General features: G+C 44.9%; 1 protein-coding gene across 1 annotated transcript in view; it reads right to left on the reverse strand.

Moving 5' to 3' along the window:
* The window catches only part of LOC122920080 (5-hydroxytryptamine receptor 3A-like), a 45,019-nt gene extending 33,347 nt beyond the window's left edge, over window positions 1–11,672 (reverse strand). The window contains exons 1-2 of the mRNA XM_044269290.1: window positions 11,589–11,672; window positions 9,904–10,138 (exon numbers count right to left, since the gene is read on the reverse strand). Coding sequence (XP_044125225.1) covers window positions 9,904–10,138; window positions 11,589–11,672 — 319 coding nt within the window. The remainder of the gene's footprint in view (window positions 1–9,903; window positions 10,139–11,588) is intronic.
* Between the last annotated feature and the right edge of the window lie 13,966 nt (window positions 11,673–25,638).

Consider the following 25,638-nt stretch of genomic DNA (forward strand, 5'->3'; position numbering starts at 1 on the left):
AAATCTGACAGTGCAATCTGTTTTTAAACAGGCTGAATGTTACCATCCTCTACCACTCTTTTACTCATAGTTATACAGTATACAGTTACAAGAAAAAGTATGTGAACCCTTTGGAATGATATGGATTTCTGCACAAATTGGTCATAAAATGTGATCTGATCTTCATCTAAGTCACAACAATAGACAATCACAGTCTGCTTAACCTAATAACACACACAGAATTAAATGTTACCATGTTTTTATTGAACACACCATATAAACATTAACAGTGCAGGTGGAAAAAGTATGTGAACCCTTGGATTTAATAACTGGTTGAACCTCTTTTGGCAGCAATAACTTCAACCGAACGTTTTCTGTAGTTGCAGATCAGACGTGCACAACGGTCAGGAGTAATTCTTGACCATTTCTCTTTACAGAACTGTTTCAGTTCAGCAATATTCTTGGGATGTCTGGTGTGAATCGCTTTCTTAAGGTCATGCCACAGCATCTCAATCGGGTTGAGGTCAGGACTCTGACTGGGCCACTTCAGAAGGCGTATTTTCTTCTGTTTAAGCCATTCTGTTGTTGATTTACTTCTATGCTTTGGGTTGTTATCCTGTTGCAACACCCATCTTCTGTTGAGCATCAGCTGGTGGACAGATGGCCTTAAGTTCTCCTGCAAAATGTCTTGATAAACTTGGGAATTCATTTTTCCTTCGACGATAGCAATCCGTCCAGGTCCTGACGCAGCAAAGCAGCCCCAAACCATGATGCCCCCACCACCATACTTCACAGTTGGGATGAGGTTTTGATGTTGGTGTGCGGCGCCTCTTTTTCTCCACACATAGTGTTGTGTGTTTCTTCCAAACAACTCAACTTTGGTTTCATCTGTCCACAGAATATTTTGCCAGTACTGCTGTGGAACATCCAGGTGCTCTTGTGCAAACTGTAAACGTGCAGCAATGTTTTTTTTGGACAGCAGTGGCTTCCTCTGTGGTATCCTCCCATGAAATCCATTCTTGCTTAGTGTTTTACATATCGTAGATTCGCTAACAGGGATGTTAGCATATGCCAGAGACTTTTGTAAGTCTTTAGCTGACACTCTAGGATTCTTCTTCCCCTCATTCAGCAGTCTGCGCTGTGCTCTTGCAGTCATCTTTACAGGGCGGCCACTCCTAGGGAGAGTAGCAGCAGTGCTGAACTTTCTCCATTTATAGACAATTTGTCTTACTGTGGACTGATGAACAGCAAGGCTTTTGGAGATACTTTTATAACCCTTTCCAGCTTTATGCAAGTCAACAATTCTTAATCGTAGGTCTTCTGAGAGCTCTTTTGTGTGAGGCATCATTCACATCAGGCAATGCTTCTTGTGAAAAGCAAACCCAGAACTGGTGTGTGTTTTTTATAGGGAAGGGCAGCTGTAACCAACACCTCCAATCTCATCTCATTGATTGGACTCCAGTTGGCTGACACCTCACTCCAATTAGCTCTTGGAGATGTCATTAGTCTAGGGGTTCACATACTTTTTCCACCTGCACTGTGAATGTTTACATGGTGTGTTCAATAGAAACATGGTAACATTAAATTCTTTGTGTGTTATTAGATTAGGCAGACTGTGATTGTCTATTGTTGTGACTAAGATGAAGATCAGATCACATTTTATGACTACTTTGTGCAGAAATCCATATCATTCCAAAGGGTTCACATACTTTTTCTTGCTACTGTATGTTGCTGTCACTTTGGCTTTGCTAATGCTGTCTTATCATTAAAAAACAGACCCCAGAGTGTCGTACATGACTTTTCAGGACAAAAGAGGCACTTTCGATTGTGACCAAATGTATTCAAAATAAACCTGACAACCAAATTAAATGTGATGGAATCACCTTGATATAACATGTGGCTTATGACAAGCTAAACTAATTGCAGTCTATGGTATAAGCAATTTGATGATCACAATCTGAGGGACTAAAAGTTAAAAAAAAAAGTTTTTAAAGGGGTTTGCTGAGTTTTTTTTAGTGATGGGGTCCGAAACCTGGGACCACCGCTCATCAGATACTGATGACCTATCTAGAGGATAGGTCATCGGTCAGAATATCTTGCAAACTCTCTTTAATAATATAAATTTAATTTTTTTTTATTTTACATATAAAATAAACAATCAAAGAATAACATAATTGGCATCCCTGTGTCTGAAAATGCCCGAACTATTAAAATCTAAAATTATCCTTTAAAATGAATGCTGAACTGTAAAAAAATCTACAGAAATGAATTATGTTTTGTTTTTCGGAACTACCCAAAAAATGAAATAAAAAGCGATCAAAAATCAAGAAAAACTACAGATCACCCCGCAAAAAAAAACAAAAAACCTCACACAGCTCCATTAATGGAAATGTTATAAAAGTTACAGGTAACAAAATATGGTAATGCAAATGTTTTGTTTTTTCAAATTTGTAAAGCATTAAAACATCAAAAACTATAGAAATTTGGTATTCAGTGCACAGGAAATGCTGTAAAAACAAAAGTGAAACAAAAATGATGGCGGAACTGTATTTTTTATTTCACCTGACAATTTTTTCCCCCCATTTTCCAATATATAATAAGATAAATTAAATGGTGTCATTAGAAAGTACAACTTGTCCCCACAAAAAGGGAAAGTGGCTGCATAGGAAACTGGATTGGTAACAGGTTAATTAATAATAATTCACTCATCCCTGCATTGGTCAGAGATTTACACCGGCTACTAGCATAAATTATAATTTACCCCATGCGGAGATATTTACTGCACATGCTCCTATGGTAGAATCTATAGCGCATGCTGAGATCACAGGCCCAAGCAAGAGAACAATGATGATACCTGACCCTGTCAGTCAAAGAGTAGTAGATAATGCTGTAAAGTGGCCAGCCCCTCTGTGCACTGAAGTCCTCATCTGCATATGGAATAAAGGCCTGTTTTCTCAGGAACAGTACTAAGGATTTTTACGAGACAGACATTGTTATTGTAAGTAGGATCAACCCTATTAAGTAGTATGGTTGGTGTTATGGGGTTGCCCCTGCCGACAAATGCTCCTTAATGGACTCCTCAAAGCTGAAAAGGTTTCTCTTCCTAAGACACTAAAGGGGTTATCCCATGAGTGATGTAAAAAAATGAGAACCAGACATCATATAATACATGACAATACCCTTCTAACAAAGCTAGATCCAGCCCTGTACCTCACATGGATCCAGAGATTTCAACATTCATAGCTCCAGTTGTTCTTCTAGTTTATCTTCGGCCTGGCAGCTCATGGGACATGTCCTTTTTGCTGTAGCTCCATCCCTGGATCTGCCACGTATGACTGGTGGTAGTTGAAAATTTAAACTGAGCATGTCCGACCAGCTCATTGAGATGGACAAAACATAAGGAAAAGAACAAACAGCAGGTGGCGCTATACAGATAAGTTTTATTGAATAGCTCACTGGCTATGCTAAATTTTTTATTACATGCAATTACAAAAAGTATTCAGATCCAGGTGCTGGTTTGAGAAATGTTTTGTGGCACAACTCCTATAACTGAGGGAAGTCCCACGAATGCTTAAAATAATTGAATTATAAAGGCTGGTCCCTAAGGGGAGAAGGTGCAAGGGCACTCCCCAGGGTAAACTACTCGGTAATTAGAACTATGTAAAGCAAAAGGGCAGTAACGTATTAAAACCTAACGTTTATTAGGACAATTAAGATCCCATGATTGGGAAAGAAAACCCCTTACAGACAAACAATGCACAGAACGGCAGGGAACCTGTGATAACAGGTCACCTTATGATCAGGTCCACATTACCGCCTCTGGGCGGGGCGGGGTTGGGACTATTTGACCAATGGACGTACACCAAGTAAAGACCACGGTGGTATGCCAGGGGTCTAAGAACATGCCAATAGTCTAAAAAAATAAAAGGGTGGATCTTACCAGTGGTGGACGGTCAGGACCTTCTAGTCCAGTACCCCCAGGAGAGGTAGTTCTCACGCCTGAATACGTCCTCAAGTGGGTGGTAACTTTATGCTCGAGGGCCACAGGGAAAGTCTGTCCCTGTTTATGCCCTACTTGGCCTAGTATGCCCTAAAGTAAACCTCCTAACACGGGGTCCTATCCCTTCAAGGGGTGGCCCCGTCCGCAACGTAACCCTAAATAGATTGCCCTAGGTGACCCTGCCAGGACAGGCGAAGTGGCCCAATGGAGGGCTTAGAGAACCAGGGCAATACAAAAAGATGGTAATAGTGGAGAACTATTGTGAGGATATACTCAAAGTCCCTACACGTTTCATATCAGAGTATATGCTAATCTTAAAGAAAAGACCTCTACCTATTGAAGACCCCCTAACTCATCAGGGGACAAGGGTCTAGGGTAGAGGAAGTGCCCCCACTCCCTACCCAGCTGTGTGATTCTAACAGATGGAGGGGGGATAGAATTAAGGTGGTGCAGACTTATAAGGACATGTTTAGTCCAAATAAACCCAGATACCTGTGAAATGGAAAGTAACAAAACAAAACCATTCAGGTTGAGGAAATAACTGCAATTCTTTCTGGTGGCATGTAAGGGTAGTTTACTTACTGTTTAGCATGGAGTGCGTGTGTACTTTACCATGTGATGTGGCAGGGCAGTAAAGCATACTGCCGGTCTGCCGGGGTTAAGTTTAAATGGAAGGGGAAGGGTGGCTGCACGCACGCGCGATGGGCGTGGCTGCCGCTCACGTGATAAGGTGTATGTCATCTGACGCGGCGAGCCACATACCCGCCTGCGCATGCGCACCTGCCAGGAGGGCAGCCCGTTTGCCGCGCAGCTTCAATAATGTCACCGCGCACTTCATGGGCGTCATCGCATGAGGGCGTGATCAAGGTGGAGCGCAGCATCGGCTGTCCAAGGAAGGAGGCAGGAGTGGGAGGGGTCAGGTCTCAATCAGAGCGGCTCCTACGACTACATTCCTGCTGATGCTGGAGAGGATAATAGGCATCACCTCCAGCATGGGACCTAGAGGGGGACATTGTTGGCAGTCCGACCCCTAAACCTAGAAAGGGTACATAAGTATTGATAACACATGATAATAACTGTTACACATTCAGATGGAGTGATTGACTTTGAGACCCTTACTGGTGACAGCAGGATAGAGACAAAGGAAGAAAGGGAGACAGAGACAGACCTCCTAATGCGAGGGGTGAATAAATAGTGGGACGGTCACGCCCATCTCGCATGTGCGCAGCCACCCTTCCCCTTCCATTTAAACTTAACAGCCCGTCTAGTCGCGCTGTCAGACGCCGGCAGACCGGTGGTACGCTTCACTGCCCTGCCGCATCACATGGTAAAGGCCACACGCGCTCCATGCTAAACAGTAAATAAACTACCCTTACATGCCACCAGAAAGAATTGTGGTTATTTCCTCAACCTGAATGGTTTTGTTTTGTTTTGTTACTTTCCATTTCACAGGTATCTGGGTTCATTTGGACTAAACATGTCCTTCTAAGTCTGCACCACCTTAATTCCCCCCACCCCTCCATCTGTTAGAATCACACAGCTGGGTAGGGAATGGGGGCTCTTCCTCTACCCGAGACCCTTGACCTCTGATGAGTTAGGGGGTCTTCTATAGGTAGAGGTCTTTTCTTTAAGATTAGCATATACTCTGATATGAAACGCACAGGGACTTTGAGTATATCCTCACAATAGTTCTCCACTATTACCATCTTTTTGTATTGCCCTGGTTCTCTAAGCCCTCCATTGGGCCACTTCCCCTGTCCTGGCAGGGTCACCTAGGGCAATCTATTTAGGGTTAGGTTCCAGACGGGGCCACCCCTTGCGGGGATAGGACCCCGTGTTAGGAGGTTTACTTTAGGGCATACTAGGCCAAGTAGGGCATAAACAGGGACAGACTTTCCCTGTGGCCCTCGAGCATAAAGTTACCACCCACTGGAGGACGTATTCAGGCGTGAGAACATCCTCTCCTGGGGTACTGGACTAGAAGGTCCTGACCGTCCACCACTTGTAAGATCCACCCTTTTTTTTTTTTTTTAGCCTATTGGCATGTTCTTAGACCCCTGGCATACCGCTGTGGTCTTTACTTTACTTGGTGTACGTCCATTGGTCAAATAGTCCCAACCCTGCCCCGCCCAGAGGCGGTAATGTGGACCTGATCATAAGGTGACCTGTTATCACAGGTCCCCTGCCGTTGTGTGTCTGTAAGGGGTTTTTCTTTCCCAATCCTGGGATCTTAATTGTCCTAATAAACGTTAGGTTTTAATACGTTACTGCCCTTTTGCTTTACATAGGTAAAATAATTGAACAAACATTTCCTTATAAAATCACTCTACACTGTACTCAAGAATACTCAAGAATACGGAACTGATTTTTTTTATTTTTTTTTTTTTGCTGTTCACTGATCTATATGGAATCTTTACTATGTCTTATCTAATCTAATCTTTCACTCAGTGTTGTGTGAAGGGAAGGAGGGGGTTTGTAGTTCTCAAGCAGAAACACTAAGCTCCAAATGTATTACGTTGTACTTTCCACACTGGGTTTTGGACCTGTCCAAATAAAAATTACTGTAAGACGGCACGGTAGGTACACTTGTAAGGAGTGGAACGGCTCTCCATTGTCAGTTTTGGTTAGGACTTTCATTTTAATGTCTGCTGGGAGGGCTGCAGGCAGTGCATGTAATTGCATTACAGCTGACCTATAGTGTGATTATATATATATATGTTATGTGTATGGTTTGGCCATTAAAGAGATTTTAATATGTTATCAATGTCAAATACGTGCTGGTTACACCTCTGGGACCCGCTACTATCTCCAGAATGGGGTCCCTGAATTGAACAGAGAGGAGGCGGGCATGCACGGCCACCCTCAGTTCACCGATATGGGAGTTCCCAAAATTTCCAATAGTCTCATAGCTATGAATGGAGAGGTGGCTGTGGTGGCACACTTCCCTTCAGCGCTATAGGACTTCCAAAAACAGCCCCGCACGCTCACTTTCAGAATTTCCATAGCAACAAATGGAGATGCAATGTGCTCTCCTTCACTTCAGGGGCCCCATTCTGGAGAAAGGGGAAGGTCCCATAGGTGAGACCCACACCTATTGATGGCATATCCCGGCAATATGCCATCAATGGCTCAGATGAGCCAACCCCTTTAAAGGGGTTGTCCCACGAAAAAATAGTCTACAGTTTTCACACCCTCACCTGTATCTGAATTCTTTTGTAATTGCATGTAATTAAGGCCGAATGCACACGGCCGTTGTTCACGGCCGTGAGCGGTCCGTGGAACCGAGGCCTGGATTCCTGCTGAGAGCAGGAGCGCACGGCGTCATGGGTTGCTATGACGCCGTGGGCTCCCTGCTGCCGCCGCAGTACAGTAATACACTGGTATGGATCATACCAGTGTATTACTGTACTGCGGTGGCAGCAGGGAGTGCACGGCATCATAGCAACCCATGACGCCGTGCGCTCCTGCTCTCAGGAGGAATCCAGGCCGCGGTTCCATGGACCGCTCACGGCCGTGAACAACGGCCGTGTGCATTCGGCCTAACAATGTAATTTTTCATAGCCACTGAGTTCAATAAAATGTATCAGTATAGCACCACCTGCTGTTTGCTTTATTCTTATTTCTTTGTCCTGCTCCCTGAGATGGCCGCACATGCTCAGTTTCATCCTACAACTGCCTCCTGAGCTGTGATAGGGAGAGCATGGACACGCCCCATGAGCTGTGATAGGGAGAGCTGAGACACACACCCTCAGCTGTAGCAGAAAGGACACTCCCCTTGAGCTGTTAGCTTGATATAAATCTAGCAGAGCAATGAATGGGGAGATCTCTGGATCCATGTGAGGCACAGGGATGGTTCTAGCTTTGTTATAAGGAGACAGCCATGTACTATAATGTAAAACATGAAAACCGAAAATCATAATCATGGGATAACCCCCTTAAGTTCTGTGCCTTTTAGTTGCAGCAATGTAAAGTATTCACCCCCCCCCCCCCCTTGACTTTTTTCGTATTTTGGTGCCTCACAACCTAGAATTAACATGGATTGTTTGAGGATTTGCATCATTTAATTTACAGAACATGCCGACAACTTTGAAGATGTTTTTTTATTATTGTGAAGCAAACAACAAATAGCACAAAATAATAGAAAAAGTCAATGTGCATAACTATTCACCCCCCCCCCCCCCCCCCTAAAGTCAATACTTTGTAGAGCCACCTTTTGCGGCAATCACAGTTTCAAGTCGCTTTGGATAAGTGTCTCTATGAGCTTGCCACTGGGATTTTTGCCCATTCCTCCTTGCAAAATTGCTCCAGCTCCTTCAAGTTGGATGGTTTGCGCTTTTGAACAGCAATCTTTAAGTCTGACCACAGATTTTCTATTGGATTGAGATCTGGGCTTTGACTAGGCCATTCCAACACATTAAACCAGCCAAGTGTTGCTTTAGCAGTGTGTTTGGGGTCATTGTCCTTCTGGAACTTGAACCTCCGTCCTAGCCTCAGATCACACACAGAGTGGTACAGGTTTTGCTCAAGAATATCCCTGTATTTAGCACCATCCATCTCTCCCTCAACTCTGACCAGTTTCCCAGTTCGAGCTGCTGAAAAACATCCCCATAGCATGATGCTGCCACCACCATGTTTCACTGTGGGGATGGTGTTCTTTGGGTGATGTGCTGTGTTGGGTTTGCGCCAGACATAGCGTTTTCTTTGATGGCCGAAAAGTTAAATTTTAGTCTCCTCAGACCAGAGCACCTTCCTCCATACATTTTGGAGGAAACTCACAATGTGCCTTATTGTTTTTAGCTGAAAGCAATGGCTTTCTTCTGGCCACTCTACCATAAAGCCAAACTCTATGGAGCGTACGACTTATTGTCGTCCTATGTACAGATACTCCAGTCTCTGCTGTGGAACTCTGCAGATCCTCCAGGGTTACCTTAGGTCTCTGTGCTGCCTGTCTGATTAATGCCCTCCTTGCCCGGTCTGTGAGTTCTGGTGCCCGGACGTTTCTTGGCAAGTTTGATGTTGTGCCATGTTCTTTCCATTTGGGTATGATAGATTTGATGGTGCTCCTGGGGATAATCAAAGATTTTGATATTTTTTAATAACCTAACCCTGACTGGTAAATCTCAACAACATTGTCCCTTACTTGTTTGGGGAGTTCCTTGGTCTTCATGGCAGTGTTTGGTTAGTGATGCCTCTTACTTAGGTGTTGCAGCCTTTGGGCCTTTCAAAAAAGGTGTGTATATGCAATGTCAGATCATGTGACACTTAGATTGCACAAAGGTGGAGAATCATTTCACTAATTATGTGGCTTCTGAAGGTAATTGGTTGCACCAGAGCTTTTTATGGGCTTCCCAACAAAGGGGGTGAATACATACGCACATGCCAGTTTTCTATTTCTAAACAATAGTTTTATTTATATATTTTTCTCATTTCACTTCACCAACTTAGACTATTGTGTCTGATCCGTCACATAAAATTCAGATTAACAAAACATTGAACGTAAGACTTTAATGTAACAAAATATGAAAAAAGTCTAGGGGGTGAATAGTTTTGCAAGGCACTGTATGTGCTAAAAACATATAAATCGGATAGTGCCATAGTCTTTCAAACTCTCCTCAAACTGTGATTTAGTGAACCCCCCCCCCCCCCCCCACCATAAAAAAAATATATATATTTCCTTGGATTTCATACTCATGCCCCTGGAAAAAAGTAGACAACCATTTCAAATGGTCTATCCAATTTAAAAGGCATTGAAAAGTTTAATATAAATAAATAACAGGTCATAAAGAATTACATTTTTTTCACTTTCAGCATGTCAGGCAACCTGGACGGGAAGGACTCTGATGGCACCTCAATCAAGACTCTGGCACCCCAAGCGCAGTAAAGCAGGAGGGGTGGGAGGCAGGGCCTTCCACACATGAACCCACCAGTCAGAGAAGTGGAACCAGGAGTAGAAGTCTTGCCCAAGTGGAGCAACACGTCCTCAAGCTCCTCCGTCAGAGTACAGGGGAGGATAAGAGTGCCAGTTTTGTGAGGTTGCTTGGGCTGTACCTGTCTGGTCTCAAAGAACAGTGTCTGCAGACACAGGCAATCATACTCAGTGTTCTGGAGGCTGGAATTCCTCCTAACAACCCCAGGGACATCTTTGAGGCAGTCAACCAACTGAGAATGGGAGGGAAAACTTATGTAACAGCCAGATACCGCACTACCGTATAACATATTCTTGAATATAGTGATATGGACCATGCTGGTATAACCTGGGTATCTCCTGTATATAATAATATATGTACAGCTGGTATAAGTTATACATCTTGTATATAGTGATATGGAGCATGCTGGTATAACCTGGGTATCTCCTGCATATAATAATATATGTACAGCTGGTATAAGTTATACATCTTCTTGTATATAGTGATATGGAGCATGCTGGCATAACCTGGGTATCGCCTGTATATGATTATATATGTAGAGCTGGTATAAGTTATACATCTTGTATGTAGTGATATGGACCATGCTGGTATAACCTGGGTATGTCCTGTATATAATAATATATGTACAGCTGGTATAAGTTATACATCTTCATGTATATAAAGTGATATGGAGCATGCTGGTATAACCTGGGTATCTCCTGTATATAATTATATATGTAGAGCTGGCATAAGTTATACATATTCTTATATACGGTGATATGGGGCATCCTGGTGCAATGTTTACATTCTGTTCATATTAGTATCTGTATAATGTAGTATTGTGCATACTGTAGTATTGAACTATTGTGCACCACTGTCCCCGGTACAATGTCCTCCTTTTCGGGGTGTGATGTCCTCCTTTTTGGGGTTCTGCAAGTGGCCACCCTACCTGGAACCAGTTGCCATGGCTATAGCAATGGCTCACAGGCAACTGACTGAACAAGCAACGATGATACTATAGATAGCTGAAATTTGTAGCTGGTTGAACTTAAAATTTGTACATTTATTACATTTTTTGTGCATTTTTTCATTTATGCCATGTTGTAAATGTATTTAAAAATTAATATTTTTTGAGTGAAAAACCTGTGTTTTTCTGGGTCTGATGGAGTGCTGCATAGGGAGGTGTTGGGCGGTTGTGGTGTTATGTAGGTTTGCACAGTAGTACAATGGGAATACCAGACACAGCAGAACAGGTTTATTTATTTTTGTTTCCTTTCTTAGTTTTCCAATACAAACAAAACCAGTGAACACAGAAGCAGAAAGGAACTAAAGTCAGTTGTAGACACAAAGCATGCACAAACAATAGAAATGATCAGTGCCCACAGATATAGTCCTTCTGCAATGGAACTGCTCCCTCTTGCGTCAAAAGGTAGTCTAGAGGGGGCAGGGGTCCGGACATGCAGGTCTTGTTCCACATATGCATCCATAAGACACATACTTTTATGACTCTGCTGACATTGTCTGGGACCATCTAGATAATGTTAAAGAAAACTCTCCCCTCACTGGATAGTATAACAAAGAAACACTCCAAAAACCCTACAGGCCCTGGTGAAATGATAATTGAAGATATGACGCCTGTCATCCAAGCCTCTTCTGAGAAATGGGAGTTTGACATACGTGGAGAGTTCAAAGCCTCATCTCACAAATGGAGCTGGTGGTCCAGATGATCTGGGGAGTATCTGTGGTTCAGAGAGGGACAACTGGTTGGTTAGATGCTGCTGACTCATTTTGGTGGCCCAGAAGATGCAAGCGTCAGCAGTATTTCCATAGGACCAGATAAGTACAAATATAATCAGGAATTACTGTCAGCTATGGCAACAGGACTACAAAAAAGGACTGTTTATAATTGTAGTATCAGTAGCCCAAGTGCAATGGCTTCTTGGCGTGGATATGCTCGTCATCCAGCTCCCCAATGCTGTTGGAAAACTGCGCTCCCTCTAAGGGTCCATTCACACGTCCGTGGAATGGGTCCGCATCCATTCCGCAATATCCGGAACAGGTGCGGACCCATTCATTCTCAATGGGGCAGGAATGGATGCGGACAGCACACAGTGTGCTCTCCGCATCCGCATTTCCGGAGCGCAGCCCCGATCTTTTGGTCTGCAGCTCTGGAAAAAAATAGAACATGTCCTATTCTTGTCTGCAATTGCGGACAAGAATAGGCAGTTCTATGGGGGTGCCGGCCGGGTGTATTGCGGATCCGCAATACACCACGGACGTGTGAATGGACCCTTAAACCCAGTGGTGAAGTCCAACCACTGTTCAGTTGTTAGCTGCCTCATCACAGACTGAAAAAATCTAAAATGGGCCAGGAATCCCAGGGTAATCATATAACAACTTAACTTTTATTGTCCTTGTTTATAAAAAGGTAACGTATTGCTCAAAGCAATAACAAAATGCAGCAAATAAAGGGGTACTGTCGACTCAACTAGAGATGAGTGAATTTTTTAAAAAATTGCTTCAATACGAATTTATTCATGGCGAATCGCGTTAAAAAAGGTCTATTTCCTGGCTGCAGAGAGCCTTTATAGTGGTGTAGAACACGGTGCCTTGCAGTAACACGCATAGGGAGTCTGCTCTGGTAGTGAAACAATACTGTGAGTCCATATGACATGCAGATGACAGGCATCGCTCTTAGAATCACTGAATACTTCACTTATTTGGGCAGTCACAGGGCCAAAACTGACCAACTAATTTAAATATCAACTCAGCCTTACAGGTAGATGTTAGCGTCAAGAAGAAGTGCAATCCTTTTACACCCTCGTCAGTTGATTCCACACAGATGTCTACAGAACTTGTTATTTGCCCTTCCTTTGATCCGTCACAACAATAACCCCTCAAAAAACAGTTCCTGTCTGTTGAGCATTTGCCTTCATTCGTTCAGCATTTGGTCAGTAATCCATCAGTATTGCTAATGCCCAAAAAAAACAGGAGTGGATCTAAAACAGAGATGACACGTGAAGGTAATATTTGCATATGTTCTGTGTTTTCTACCCACTCCTGCTTTTGGCTACCAATTTATATGCCAATTCTGATGGGACCATATAGGCCTTAAAGCTGCTACACAGACAGGATTTGTTGTGTGTCTCTTTTTTCCTTCCTTCTGACAGATCAGAAATGTCAAATAAATGATGATGTTAGCCAGGCCGAAAGCCAAAATAGTGGACCAGTCATGAAGGGTGGGAACAGCATTAGAAGTCCACAGAGTGGACCTATGACATAGTGGTGATGGTGAGGTGGAAGCAGCATGTGGAGACCGCAGAGTGGCCCAATGATGGTCTGGAGGTGGAAGCAGTATGAGGAGGCCACCGAGTGGCACAATAACAGACTCCGTAGGTGGCGGCAGCAGCAGCATTAGGAGAAGGCCACCGAGTGGCACAATGACAGAGTTTGAAGGTGGCAGCAGCATTAGTAGGCCACCGAATGGCACAATGACCGGGTCTGGAGGTGGCAGCAGCATGAGTAGGCCACAGAGTGGCACAATGACAGAGTCTGTAGGTGGCGGTAGCAGCAGCATTAGGAGAAGGCCATCGAGTGGCACAACGACAGAGTCTGGAGGTGTCAGCAGCATTAGGAAGCCACAGAATGGCACGATGACAGAGTGTCGATTGACCAAGATACATCCGTACTTCTGGGGTAACCTGCCTGGTATGAACAGGCCTCTAGTGGCTACAGACAATGACAAGACAAAGCGTCAAGATAGCTTTGAGTCTGGAAGAGTCGCAAAGTTTATCGTCACTAAAGATTTTACTGCATATAACCGCAGCGCTGACCACTGTTTTTCAACCGACATACTTCTATAAAGATTTTACCACATATTACTACAGTGCTGAATGCTGAATAAGGATTGTTTTTCCACTGAAATACGTCACTGAAGATTTTACCGCATATTACTACAGTGCTGAATGCTGAATAAGAATTGTTTTTCCACTGAAATACGTCACTGAAGATTTTACCGCATATAACTGCAGCGCTGAACGCTGAATAAACGCACCGGCCCATAAGACGCACCTAGGTTTTTGGGGAGGAAAATAAGAAAAAATATATTTTCAACCAAAAGGTGTGCTTTTGGTGGGTTTGGAACTAATGGTGGTCTGTGGATGGCACTATTACTGGGGATCTGTGGATGACGGACACTGTTATGGGGGGGAATCTGTGGATGACGGACACTGTTATGGGGGGATCTGTGGATGACGGACACTGTTATGGGGGGATCTGTGGGTGACGGACACTGTTATGGGGGGATCTGTGGGTGACGGACACTGTTACGGGGGATCTGTGGATGACGGACACTGTTACGGGGGGATCTGTGGATGACGGACACTGTTACAGGGGGTATCTGTGGATGACGGACACTGTTATGGGGGGATCTGTGGATGATGGACACTGTTACGGTGGGATCTGTGGCTGGCACTGTTACAGGGGGGATCTGTGGCTGGCACTGTTACATGGGGGATCTGTGGATGGCACTGTTATATATGTGCCATCCAAAGACCCCCCACCCCATAACAGTGCCATCCACAGACCCCCCCAGCCCATAACAGTGCCATCCACAGACCCCCACCCCTTAACTGTGCCATCCACGGATGTTATCCACAGATCCCCCCCCACCGCTCCAGTGTACAAATATAAAATGTCTTATTCAATTAAAAGTGATTACACATGCCCCGTCACTCCTAATAGTACCGTACATCCTAGCGTACAATGCAGGCAGGCCGGACGGACGGCACGTCACTCACTGATGTCACTTGCCTGCGCCGCCTGCTTTATTCATAAAGTAGGAGGCGCAGGCACGTGACATCAGGGAGTTACGCTGCCGCCCGCCCGGCCTGCCTGCCGGCATTCTACTGAAGCTTTTAATTGAATAAGACATTTTATATTTGTGCAGCACTGGAGCGGCGGGGCTATAGTACAGTGACTGCACCGCCCCGCCGCTATTGCTGGCCCCCAGCTCCTCCCAGTCCCTCCCCCTCTGGCTCGTACATCGCAGACTGCGATGTTAAACTGTCAGCATTCGCCCCATAAGACGCAGGGGCATTTTCCCCCCATTTTGGGGCCGGAAAAGTGCATCTTATGGAGCGAAAAATACGGTAAGTACAGCGCTGAACACTGAATAAGATTTGTTTTTCCACCAAAATACGTCACAAAAGATTTTGCCACATATAACTGCGACCGAAATACATCAATTAAGATTTTACCACATATATCAGAGCACGGAGATGGAGAGGGTGTTCGGATTCCCCCCGCACTATACGGACGTCTCAGAAATGAACCTCTGCTCCCGACAGCAGCTCCTGGCAAGGTCATGGAACGTCCCGGTCATCCGGCATCTATTCACTCCGCGGAAGGATGATTTTGAAAGTGTGTAGAACCACATGGAGCCCCCACGCTGCAGATTTATCATGGAGACATAATGGAGATTTTACAGCATATAACCGCAGAGCTGAACGCTGTATAAATTTAGTTTTTCGACCGAAATACTTCTATAAAGATTTTACCACATATAACCGCAGCACTGACTGACTGCTCCTGCCGCTACATCCGTGAACCCCTGCACCACTACTTCCTGGGTAGGTAGGATGCTGCGAAGCAGGTGCTCTACCCCGGGCACGTTTTCCTCCTGACATCCTACTGCTGCCACCCTGCTGAATCCCAGCCATGCTTTTAACACATATAACCGCCAACGTGAACTGAGAATATATTTTTCTTTTTGTACTTAAATAGGCCACTAAACGCTTTCAACACATATAACCACCGCCACCGTGAACTGAGAATGCATTTTTCTTTTTGTACTGAAATACAAAATAGCACATAGAACGGCCTCACTGACTGACCGCTACTTCAATGAACCCCTGCACCACTACTTCCCGGCCGGGTAGGTAGGCTGCTGTGAACCAGGTGCTCTACCCCAGGCACATTTGGCTCCCAACCTCTCACTGCTGCCACACTGCTGACTTCCAGCCATGCTTTTAAAACATATTACCACCGACATGAACTGAGAATATATTTTTCTTTTTTTACTGTAATACACCCCTATTTGCTTTCAACAGAAAAAACTGCAGAAGTGAACTGAGCATATATTTTTCTTGTTGGACTGAAATAGGCCACTATACTCTTTCACCAGGATGAACTGCAGACATGCACTGAGAATATATTTTTCTTGTAGTACTGAAATACGCCCCTATCCACTTTCACCATAAATAACTGCAACAGTGCAGTGCGTATATATTTATCTTTTTTACTGAAATATGCCCCTATACGCTTTCACCAGAAATAACTGCAACAGTGCAGTGCATATATATTTTTCTATTTTTTACTGAAATATGCCCCTATAGGCTTTCACCAGAAATAACTGCAGAAGTGAACTGAGAATATATTTTTCTTGTTGGACTGAAATAGGACGCTATACGCTTTCACCAGAATTAATTGCAGAAATGTAGTGCATATATAATTTTCTTGTAGTACTGAAATACGCCCATATACGCTTTCACCAGAAGTAAATGCAGAAGTGAACTGAGAATATATTTTTCTTGTTGGACTGAAATAGGCCACTATACGCTTTCACCAGAATTAATTGCAGAAATGTAGTGCATATATAATTTTCTTGTACTATTGAAATACGCCCATATACGCTTTCAACAGAAATAACTGCAGAAGTGAACTGAGAATATACACGGCCTGTTCCAAAAAAAAGTCGCCACCTGGATTTAACTAAGCAAATAGTTATGAGCCTCCTATTGGATAATTACTGCATGGGCGATTATCTTTCAGCTGGCAACAAGTTATTTAACCCCAAGTGGTGCAATGAGCTGATTCTCATTTCTTAAACAACCATGTGGAAAGACACATCTCGTGGTTGTGGAAAAGATGTTAGTCTGTTTGAGAAGGGTCAAATCACTGACATGAATCAGGCAGAGAAAATATCTAAGGAGATTGCAGAAACTACTAAAATTGGGTTAAGAACTGTCCAACACATTATTAAAAACTGGAAGGATAGTGGGGACCCATCGTATTCTAGGGAGAAATGTGGCGGGAAAAAAATCCTGAATGATCGTGATCGGCAATCACTTAAACGTTTGGGGAAATCAAAGAAAAACAACAGTAGAACTCGGGGCTATGTTTACTAGTGAAAGTAAGAGCATTTACACACGCACAATGCAAAGGGAACTCAAGGTATTGGGACTGAACAGCTGTGTAGCCGTAAGAAAACCACTAATCAGTGAGGCAAACCAGAAAAAAAGGCTATAATTTGCTAGGGAGCATAAAGATTGGACTCTGGAGCAATGGAAGAAGGTCATGTGGTCGGATGAGTCAAGATTTACCCTGTTCCAGAGTGATGGGCGCATCAGGGTAAGAAGAGAGTCAGATGAAGTGATGCACCCATCATGCCTAGTGCCTACTGTACAAGCCTGTGGGGGCAGTGCTATGATCTGGGGTTGCTGCAGTGGGTCAGGTCTAGGTTAAGCAACAGTATGTGCTCCAAGATTGAGGTCAGCTGACTACCTAAACATACTGAATGACCAGGTTATTCCATCAATGAATTTTTTCTTCCCTGATGGCATGGGCATATTCCAAGATGCCAGTATTCATTGGGCTCAAACTGTGAAAGAGTGGTTCAGGGAGCATGAGACATCATTTTCACACATGGATTGGCCACCACAGAGTCCAGACCTTAAAGAGGACTCTGCAGCAGTCAGACTCTACCATCATCAATGCAAGATCTTGGTGAAAAATGAATGCAACACTGGATGGAAATAAATCTTGTGACATTGTAGAAGCTTATCGAAACAATGCCACAGCGAATGCGTGTCGTAATCAAAGCTAAAGGCGGTCCAATGAAATATTTTTAGTGTCGACTTTTATTTGGGACGGGCAGTGTATTTTTCTTGTTGGACTGAAATTGGCCACTATACGCTTTCACCAGAATTAACTGCATAAGTGAACTGAGAATATATTTTTCTTGTTGGACTGAAATAGGCCACTATTTGCTTTCACCAGAAATAACTGCCACAGTGCAGTGCGTATATATTTTTCTTTTTTTACTGTAATACACCCCTATACGCTTTCACCAGAAATAACTGCAGAAGTAAACTGAGAATATATTTTTCTTGTTGGACTGAAATAGGCAACTATACGCTTTCACCAGAAATAACTGCAGAAATGCACTGAGAATATATTTTTCTTGTTGTACTGGAATGCGAACCTATACGCTTTGACCAGAAAAGACTTAAAGAGTGAAGTGCATATATATTTTTCATGTAGTACTGAAAAACGCCCCTATACGCTTTCACCATGAATTAACTGCAACAGTGCAGTGCGTATATTTTTGCTTCATTGATGGAAGGTATGTGTCATCAAGATTCCTAGCCTCGGTGCGGTAAGAGACGGTAATTAAAAGTGTCAGCCGCAGTTTGTGCTGACACTATTTGTTATTTAGCATGGCTGTAGAGCCGATTCGTGCTGGCTCTTGGAAGCAGCCAAAGTGCAGGGTGGGTGGCTGCTCCCCACGTTCCAGGACGGGTTTTGGTTTGGGATAAAAACCCAGCCAGCAGTCTCAGTTGTGTGGATGATCCTCCACTTCACAGTGAAGCTGTGGAGATGCAACACGCCAGACCTGCAGGGTATGCCGAAGTGAGGTCACAGTTATGGGCAATCGAGGGTACTCACTATATTTGAAGAACCCTGGGCAGGCGCGTGGCAGTGAAGGAGAGGTAGACACAGTTCCTCTGGGGCACGCTCTGTAGATAGGGACCAGGCCTGATGGTAGTTGAGGTGCCCTGGATGTTACAGGTATTTTGTGTGCCTGGGGCAAGGTCCCTGTGGTATTCGTGACGCCAGTGCCTTTGGCCGGTGGCACGCCGGTTGATGGTTGGAAAGATGAAGGTACACAAGTATGCAGTGAACCAAACGGAAACTTTACTGGACAATCCAACTTTGTACAGCAGGGAGTAGTATAGTCTCTGTATTACAGTTCCACAAAAGGGGCTTATTCACAAATATGGCAGGCAATAGTCATGCAAGTTACACTGAGGGTAAATTCCACAAGCACTCAGCAGCAGGTTGTACTTTTCCCAGAATCACTGTACCGTGTCCTCTATAGAACTCCTGCTCTGGCTTTATATCTCCCAAGGCCCGGATGCCTAAAAGGGTGGCTTATATCCTTGGTTACTTTCTTCCTCAGGTATTATACTGCTTGCTATGATTCCTAAGTTCCTCTGCCTATCAGGGTCACTTTGCTTACCCTGGGTCGCCTCCTCCTATCAGGTGGGTAACTGTTGGTTTCTCCCAGGAGGTTGAATCCTGCAACTGGGGTGTCTCTTCAGAGCTAACTTAGGCTCTCTTGTTCTCAGGCAGGCTGGAGCTTCTCAACAGCCTCCTGGACATCACTAGCAGCCAGGGCTATCCAGCTGCATGTCAGGAGCAGGCTTACTGGCCTCTGTCTTCTCAGACTCCTGACTCTGCACTAACTCTCCCTATCTGGGCCTGGACATTTATACTAGGGGCTCCCTATCTCCCTCTAGTGTCTGGGATGTCTAACTACACCCAACTAGGCCTGCTACTGCATTACACAGGGGTACATTACATATAACAACACATTAAAACATACATTAAATGCAGAATTAAATATGACATCTCTGTTCCTTGTGAGTAGGAGCAACGCGCACACCAATTGACCCTTGTGTAGTGCCCACCCATACCTAGTGGGACACTACAGAGACGCTGTGGTTTTGGGAGCTCTCTGCGCTGAGGTCTGAAGACCGCGTGTCAGGCGAGCAGGCCGCCTTACAGCCTGCAAGTGGACATTCTGAGGCTGAGCATTCAGCCGGGTGTGAACTGACATCCAGGATACCAGGTGAACGGTATTTAGTTTTTTCTGTGTGTGAACAAGCACCAAGCCTTAAAAGGGACTCTTGTGTTATGTTATGAGTGTGAATAAACACTGAAGATTGATTTAAAACCTGGTCCATTGCCTCTATTCTGCGTCCGCTAACCTGTCTACCAGAGCGAATCCCCACATTTGGTGGAGGATGTGGACAAATGCAGAGAGGCTGTCCTGAAGGCCGAAAAGTTTTTGTTTTTTTACCCGGGCACGGGTGTATATCTTATATCAAGCCGGCAAGGTTACGACCGGTATCCCCTGACAAAATGGAGGCGGTCGTGAAAGCCATCTGTAAAGGATCTCCTGACACCCCGACTGGGTACCTCCGTTGATAGATGCTCCCAGTGCCTCCCGAGGACTCCAGGCACTCCACTTGACACCAATACCACCACAGGAACCAGGAACAGCTCTTACAAGAGCTAGGAGTAATAGCCAGGGGAGTATACACGTATAGCAATCCCCACACACATGAGACGAGGCTCTATGTTGAATGTAAAATAGCAACTCTTTATTTGAACACACAGAATTGATTTATACCCATCTTCCAACAAGGTTACCACCCACAGGGTTTTGTAAAAACAGCCAATCACATGCATTTACAGTATTGACACCTTCCCAGCAATTGTACACAAAACCCCCTTCCCTTTGTCTGTAACGCAATTAACAAAATACAATGGGCATTGTCTTTGACGCAATTAACTAACACACCGGCATTGTCTGAGACGCAATTAACTAACACACTGGCATTGTCTGAGATGCAATCAACAAAATACAATTACCAAACATAATGGGCTAACTTAATCCTTCACAGACATAAACCACACATTATTCCCAAAACACAGAAAACACCTCAAAACCCCACATATCCCCATAATGTATACATCCATGGATAGCTCTGATGTGGGTGAACAACATATCCAAAAATCACCCAGATCCGAGCAGGGGTTCCCGAATTCCATGGACGTCACGTTTGGCCGGCCGCAAGCATTGCTTTCCTGCCCAAAACAGTACCACAGATTTAAGCTGTGCGGCCGGTCTACCTTCTCCTTCAAAGTTAGTATGGGTCATAATCCTGAGGCAAGAGGCTGGCAAACAGGCCCCTCCAAAACCCAGTGGTGAGGTTGGTTTTTCCACACCATCGTGGAGGCTAACTTGCAGCAGCGGAAGGCAAAGAAGCAGCAGGAAGCCAACCAGCTGCTATTACAGCATGTGATGATGGCATTACAAGCGGCAGGAGCATTCCAGAATGTCCTCGATGCCCGGAAAGCTGTTCGTGCTGCGATCCCTAAGATGACCCAATCGGATTACGTTGAGATGTATCTGGCGGTGTTTGAAAAGGTGGCCGAGGTCATCGGAAAATGTGTTAGTAGTTGAGGGTGAGCCGAAACAACCGGGGGCCAAGTCTATGTTCCCTTGTTTTGTGGTTCAACAGGAGATGCTGTATCGGATAAATCAACTTCAGGGTGAGCATATTAAACAGCTGGTGGTGGCTAAGTCGTATCGCAAGCTCGTGTTGGAGTTATCCCACCAACATGTTCTTGGGGGACACCTGGGACAGCAGAAAACGCAGGACCGGATTCTACAGCCCCAGTGTGTTCAGAGAGGTGGAAGAGTATTGCCAGCCTTGCCCAACTTGCCAGATAACCAGCCCCCAGCCACATTTCCATAGTCCCTTAGTCCCTCTCCCGATTATTGAGGTTTCATTCAAGGGGATCGCTATGGATCTCATAGGCCCAGTACCGAAGTCCGCTAGAGGGCACCAACACATCTAAGTTGTCCTCGACTACACCACTCGGTACCTGGAGGCAGTGCTGCTGCATCATACATCAGCCAAACTCATAGCTAAGGAGTTAATGGAGATGTTTTCTTGAGTGGGTCTGCCTAAGGAGGTTCTGACTGACCAAAGGACCCCGTTTATGTCCAAGGTCATGAGGGAACTCTGTAAGTTGCTCCACATAAAACAGCTACAGACGTCTGTGTATTATGCGCAAATGGATGGCCTGGTAGTGAGGTTTAATCAAACACTAAAAAATATGTTAAAAAGAGTGGTGTCTAAGGATGGGAGGGACTGGGACCTTCTTCTGCCCTATCTCATGTTCACAGTGCAATAAGTGCCCCAGGCCTCTACTGGGTTCTCGCCCTTCGAACTGCTATACGGCAGACACCCTCGTCGTCTGTTGGACGTCGCCAAAGAGGCGTGGGAGCAACAGCCAACACCGCACAAAAGTCTTGTTTAGTACGTCACCCAGATACAGGGACGGATGGAAACAGTGTTGCCTCTGGTTAGGGAACATATGGAGGCAGCACAGCGATCCCAGAGTAGGGTCTATAATAGGCAGGCTCAGATCTGGAACTTTAACCCGGGTGATCGGGTGTTGGTTCTGGTACTGACTGTAGACAGTAAGTTCCTAGCTAGGTGGCAGGGGCCCTACGAGGTACTTTAAAAAATTGGAGAGGTAGATTACAAGGTACACCAGCCAGGGCAGGGAAAGCCAGAGCAGGTGTACTATGTGAATCTGCTCAAACCTTGGAAAGATAGGGAAACCTTTACGGAAGACAGCCCATGACCAGGGTTCCTAGGGGTAGCGGTTTCGGCCCCTTTGTCTGAAGCAAGGGAAGCGGCTGCCACAGTGAAAATTGCTGACCGACTCTCCTCTAAACAGGCTCAGGCAGCCAGGGAGTTCATTAGTTGAAACACGGATGTGTTCTCAGACCTCTCTAGACGCACGTCAATAATTCGGCATGACATTGTCACTGAGCCTCAGGCAAAGGTCCGGTTAAAACCATACCGGGTACCCGAGGCTCGGCGACAAGCCATCGTGGAGGAAGTGCAGCTAATGCTCCAGCTAGGTGTCATCGAGGAATCAAAAAGTGAATGGGCCAGTCCGATAGTCTTAATGCCCAAGCCGGACGGGACATTGTGGTTCTGTAAGGATTTCTGCAAACTGAATGAGGCGTCCAAGTTTGACGCGTATCCCATGCCCCGAGGAGATGAGCTTATCGAGAAGTTAGGCCAAGCCCGGCATTTTTCTGTGTTGGACCTCACCAAAGGGTACTGGCAGGTACCCTTGACAGAGGCTGCCAAGAAAAAAATGGCTTTCATCACGCCAGAGTGGCTGTATCAGTACAAGGTATTACCCTTTGGTCTACATGACGCTCCCGCCACGTTTCAAAGGCTAATGGACATTGTACTCCGTCCACATCGTCGGAATGCTTCGGCGTACCTGGGCGATATCATTTTCCATAGCACCGACTGGGAAAGTCACCTACCTAAAGTACAGGCTGTAGTTGACTCTCTTAGGAAGGCTGGCTTTACTGCTAACCCCAAAAAGTGCGCAATAGGGTTAGAAGAGACCAAGTACCTGGGGTATGTAATTGGGCGCGAAATTATCAAACCTCAGGTGAACAAAATTGAGGCAAATAGGAATTGGCCCCGACCTGTCTCTACTAGGCAAGTAAAGTCATTCTTGGGTATGGTGGGGTACTATATGAGGTTTGTCCCCAATTTTGCTACAGTCGCTGCACCATTGACAGGCCTTTTGAAGGGACGCAAGTCAGTGACGGTCCACTGGAATGAGCAGGCAGAAAAGGCTTTCTCCGCTTTGAAGTCTGCCATGTGTGGAACCCCGGTATTGGTGACGCCCGACTTCAAGAGGGAGTTTGTGGTACAGACAGTAGGCCTCAGAGCTGTACTCTCTCAGGACATCAATGAGGAGGAACATCCCATTGTTTTCCTGAGCTGAAAGCTTACCCCAGCCGAGACTAGGTACAGTATAGTGGAGAGAGAGTGCCTGGCCATCAAGTGGGCACTCGAGTCTCTCCGCTATTATTTGGGAGAAAGTTCCATCTGGTAACCAACCACTTCCCTCTCAAGTGGATGAGCCAAGCCAAAGAGAGGAATGCTTGGGTCACCAGGTGCTTCTTGTCTTTACAAAACTTTACGTTTCCCGTGGAACAAAGGGCAGGCAGGTTACAGGGAAACGTGGATGCCCTGTCCCATGTTCACTGTCTGGCAAGTGTTCACCCCTTCAGGATTGAACAAAGGGGGGAGGTATGTAGGAAGGCGCAAGGGTCCGTCATTGACGGAAGGTATGTGTCACCGAGATTCCTGGCCTCGGTGAGGTGAGAGACGGTAATTAAAAGTGTCAGCGGCAGTTATTTAGTATGGCTGTAGAGCCGATCTGGGCCGGCTGTTACTGGGAGCAGCCAAAGTGCAGGGTGGGTGACTGCTCCCCACATTCCAGGCCAGGCTTTGGATAAAGACCCAGCAAAAAAAATTAATATTGATTTCAAGCGGTCTGGCAATCCTTATACAGGTATTTTTAGTTAAAAACAGTATTGGCCTGTTCTGCTTGAACAAATCCAGCTCAGGGCCATGGAAGCATGCACAAGCCTGCACTTTTTGCTATAGTGTGCAAGCATGACCACCAGTGATGGATTGCAGGGTGGTCATAATCATGGATACGAGCAGTGTATAATGTGATGGGAAAATGAATGAAGCCAGAAAAGGAGACAATATGGACAATCACAATACATTAGGAAGTGCCTTGTATTAACTTTCTCTACACAATAAGTGATACCCTTTTAACTGACACCTGAGGTGATAACTGCAAGTCATTGGAGGAGTTGGGGTTGATGTCTTTCCGCCAAATTAATGTCAGCTAGTCTATGGCCCTGGGTCAGTGTTTATTTAACTCCAACCCCCAAAGGGTTATAGTTATGTACAGTATTTACTGAGTGGAAAGTATTCCGCGCATACAGCATTGCAGTTATTGGCCAGTCACACAGTCTACTGTTATCAACAGCTTGAGAAAAAATGGAAAATATAAAAAAAAAAATTATTTCATTTTAAGGTTTTTATCCAAATCATATGTACAAACTTCCCAAGAGTTGAGGGGTCTTCAGGAGTCCTGTCCACATTGTTACAGTTCTCTGCAAAACAAACACAATGTAAAGTTTATGAAGCAATAAATACTAATTTACTGGTGGGGAAGGTCATATTTAAAATCCACTATATAAGTGGCTATTCACACAACTGTATCCATTTTGTGGTCCGTGAATCACAGATCCGCAAAATATGAATGTGGCCAGTGTGCATCACTTTTGTCGGGCCCCACTGTCACAATGTCTATTCTTGTCAGCATAACGGACAAGAACAGGAAATGTTCTATCTTCTTTATGGGGCTGAGGAATGGACATAAGGCTTTCCCAGGAATGTCTTCACCAAGAACACTTTCTTGGTTGCCCAGATTTATCTCCAATCAAGCATTTATAGGAGCAGCTGGGTCACCAGCTTCAGCAACCTACGAGCGTGGAGAATCTACAGGTCCAGCTGCAACATCTGTGGGCAAAAGTGCCACACGATACCATAGAGAACCTGTATGACTCCATGTCCAACCGTATCTCATCTACTATCCAGGCTAGAGAAGGCCCAACAGGTACTAGAGCCTCCTTGCAATTTGTAGCAATACAAGTTTAGCTATAGAATATTTGCTCATACATAAGGTAATGGTATCGCAATAAATGATAGACAAGTCAGACATTGGTTTTGGAGATAAAAAAGCCTCCCCTTTCTATTCCCATACAACCTCTTTGAATTCCACAGGCAAAATATTTGATATTGTATATTATTATACTTTGTGTCCCTATATCATGGAAAAACTTGTAAACCACAGAACTGTGACCTCACAGTAAGAGATATGTCAAGGCACTTTTAGAACTCCAGTACTGTGACCTCACAATCACCAAGAATTATGCCATAAGTGATGTGATGACATCATCACGTTCTACTTCCAAGTCAAACCACTTGACCA

The sequence above is a fragment of the Bufo gargarizans genome, chromosome 10 (genome assembly GCF_014858855.1).
Source record: "Bufo gargarizans isolate SCDJY-AF-19 chromosome 10, ASM1485885v1, whole genome shotgun sequence".
Lineage (NCBI taxonomy): Eukaryota > Metazoa > Chordata > Amphibia > Anura > Bufonidae > Bufo > Bufo gargarizans.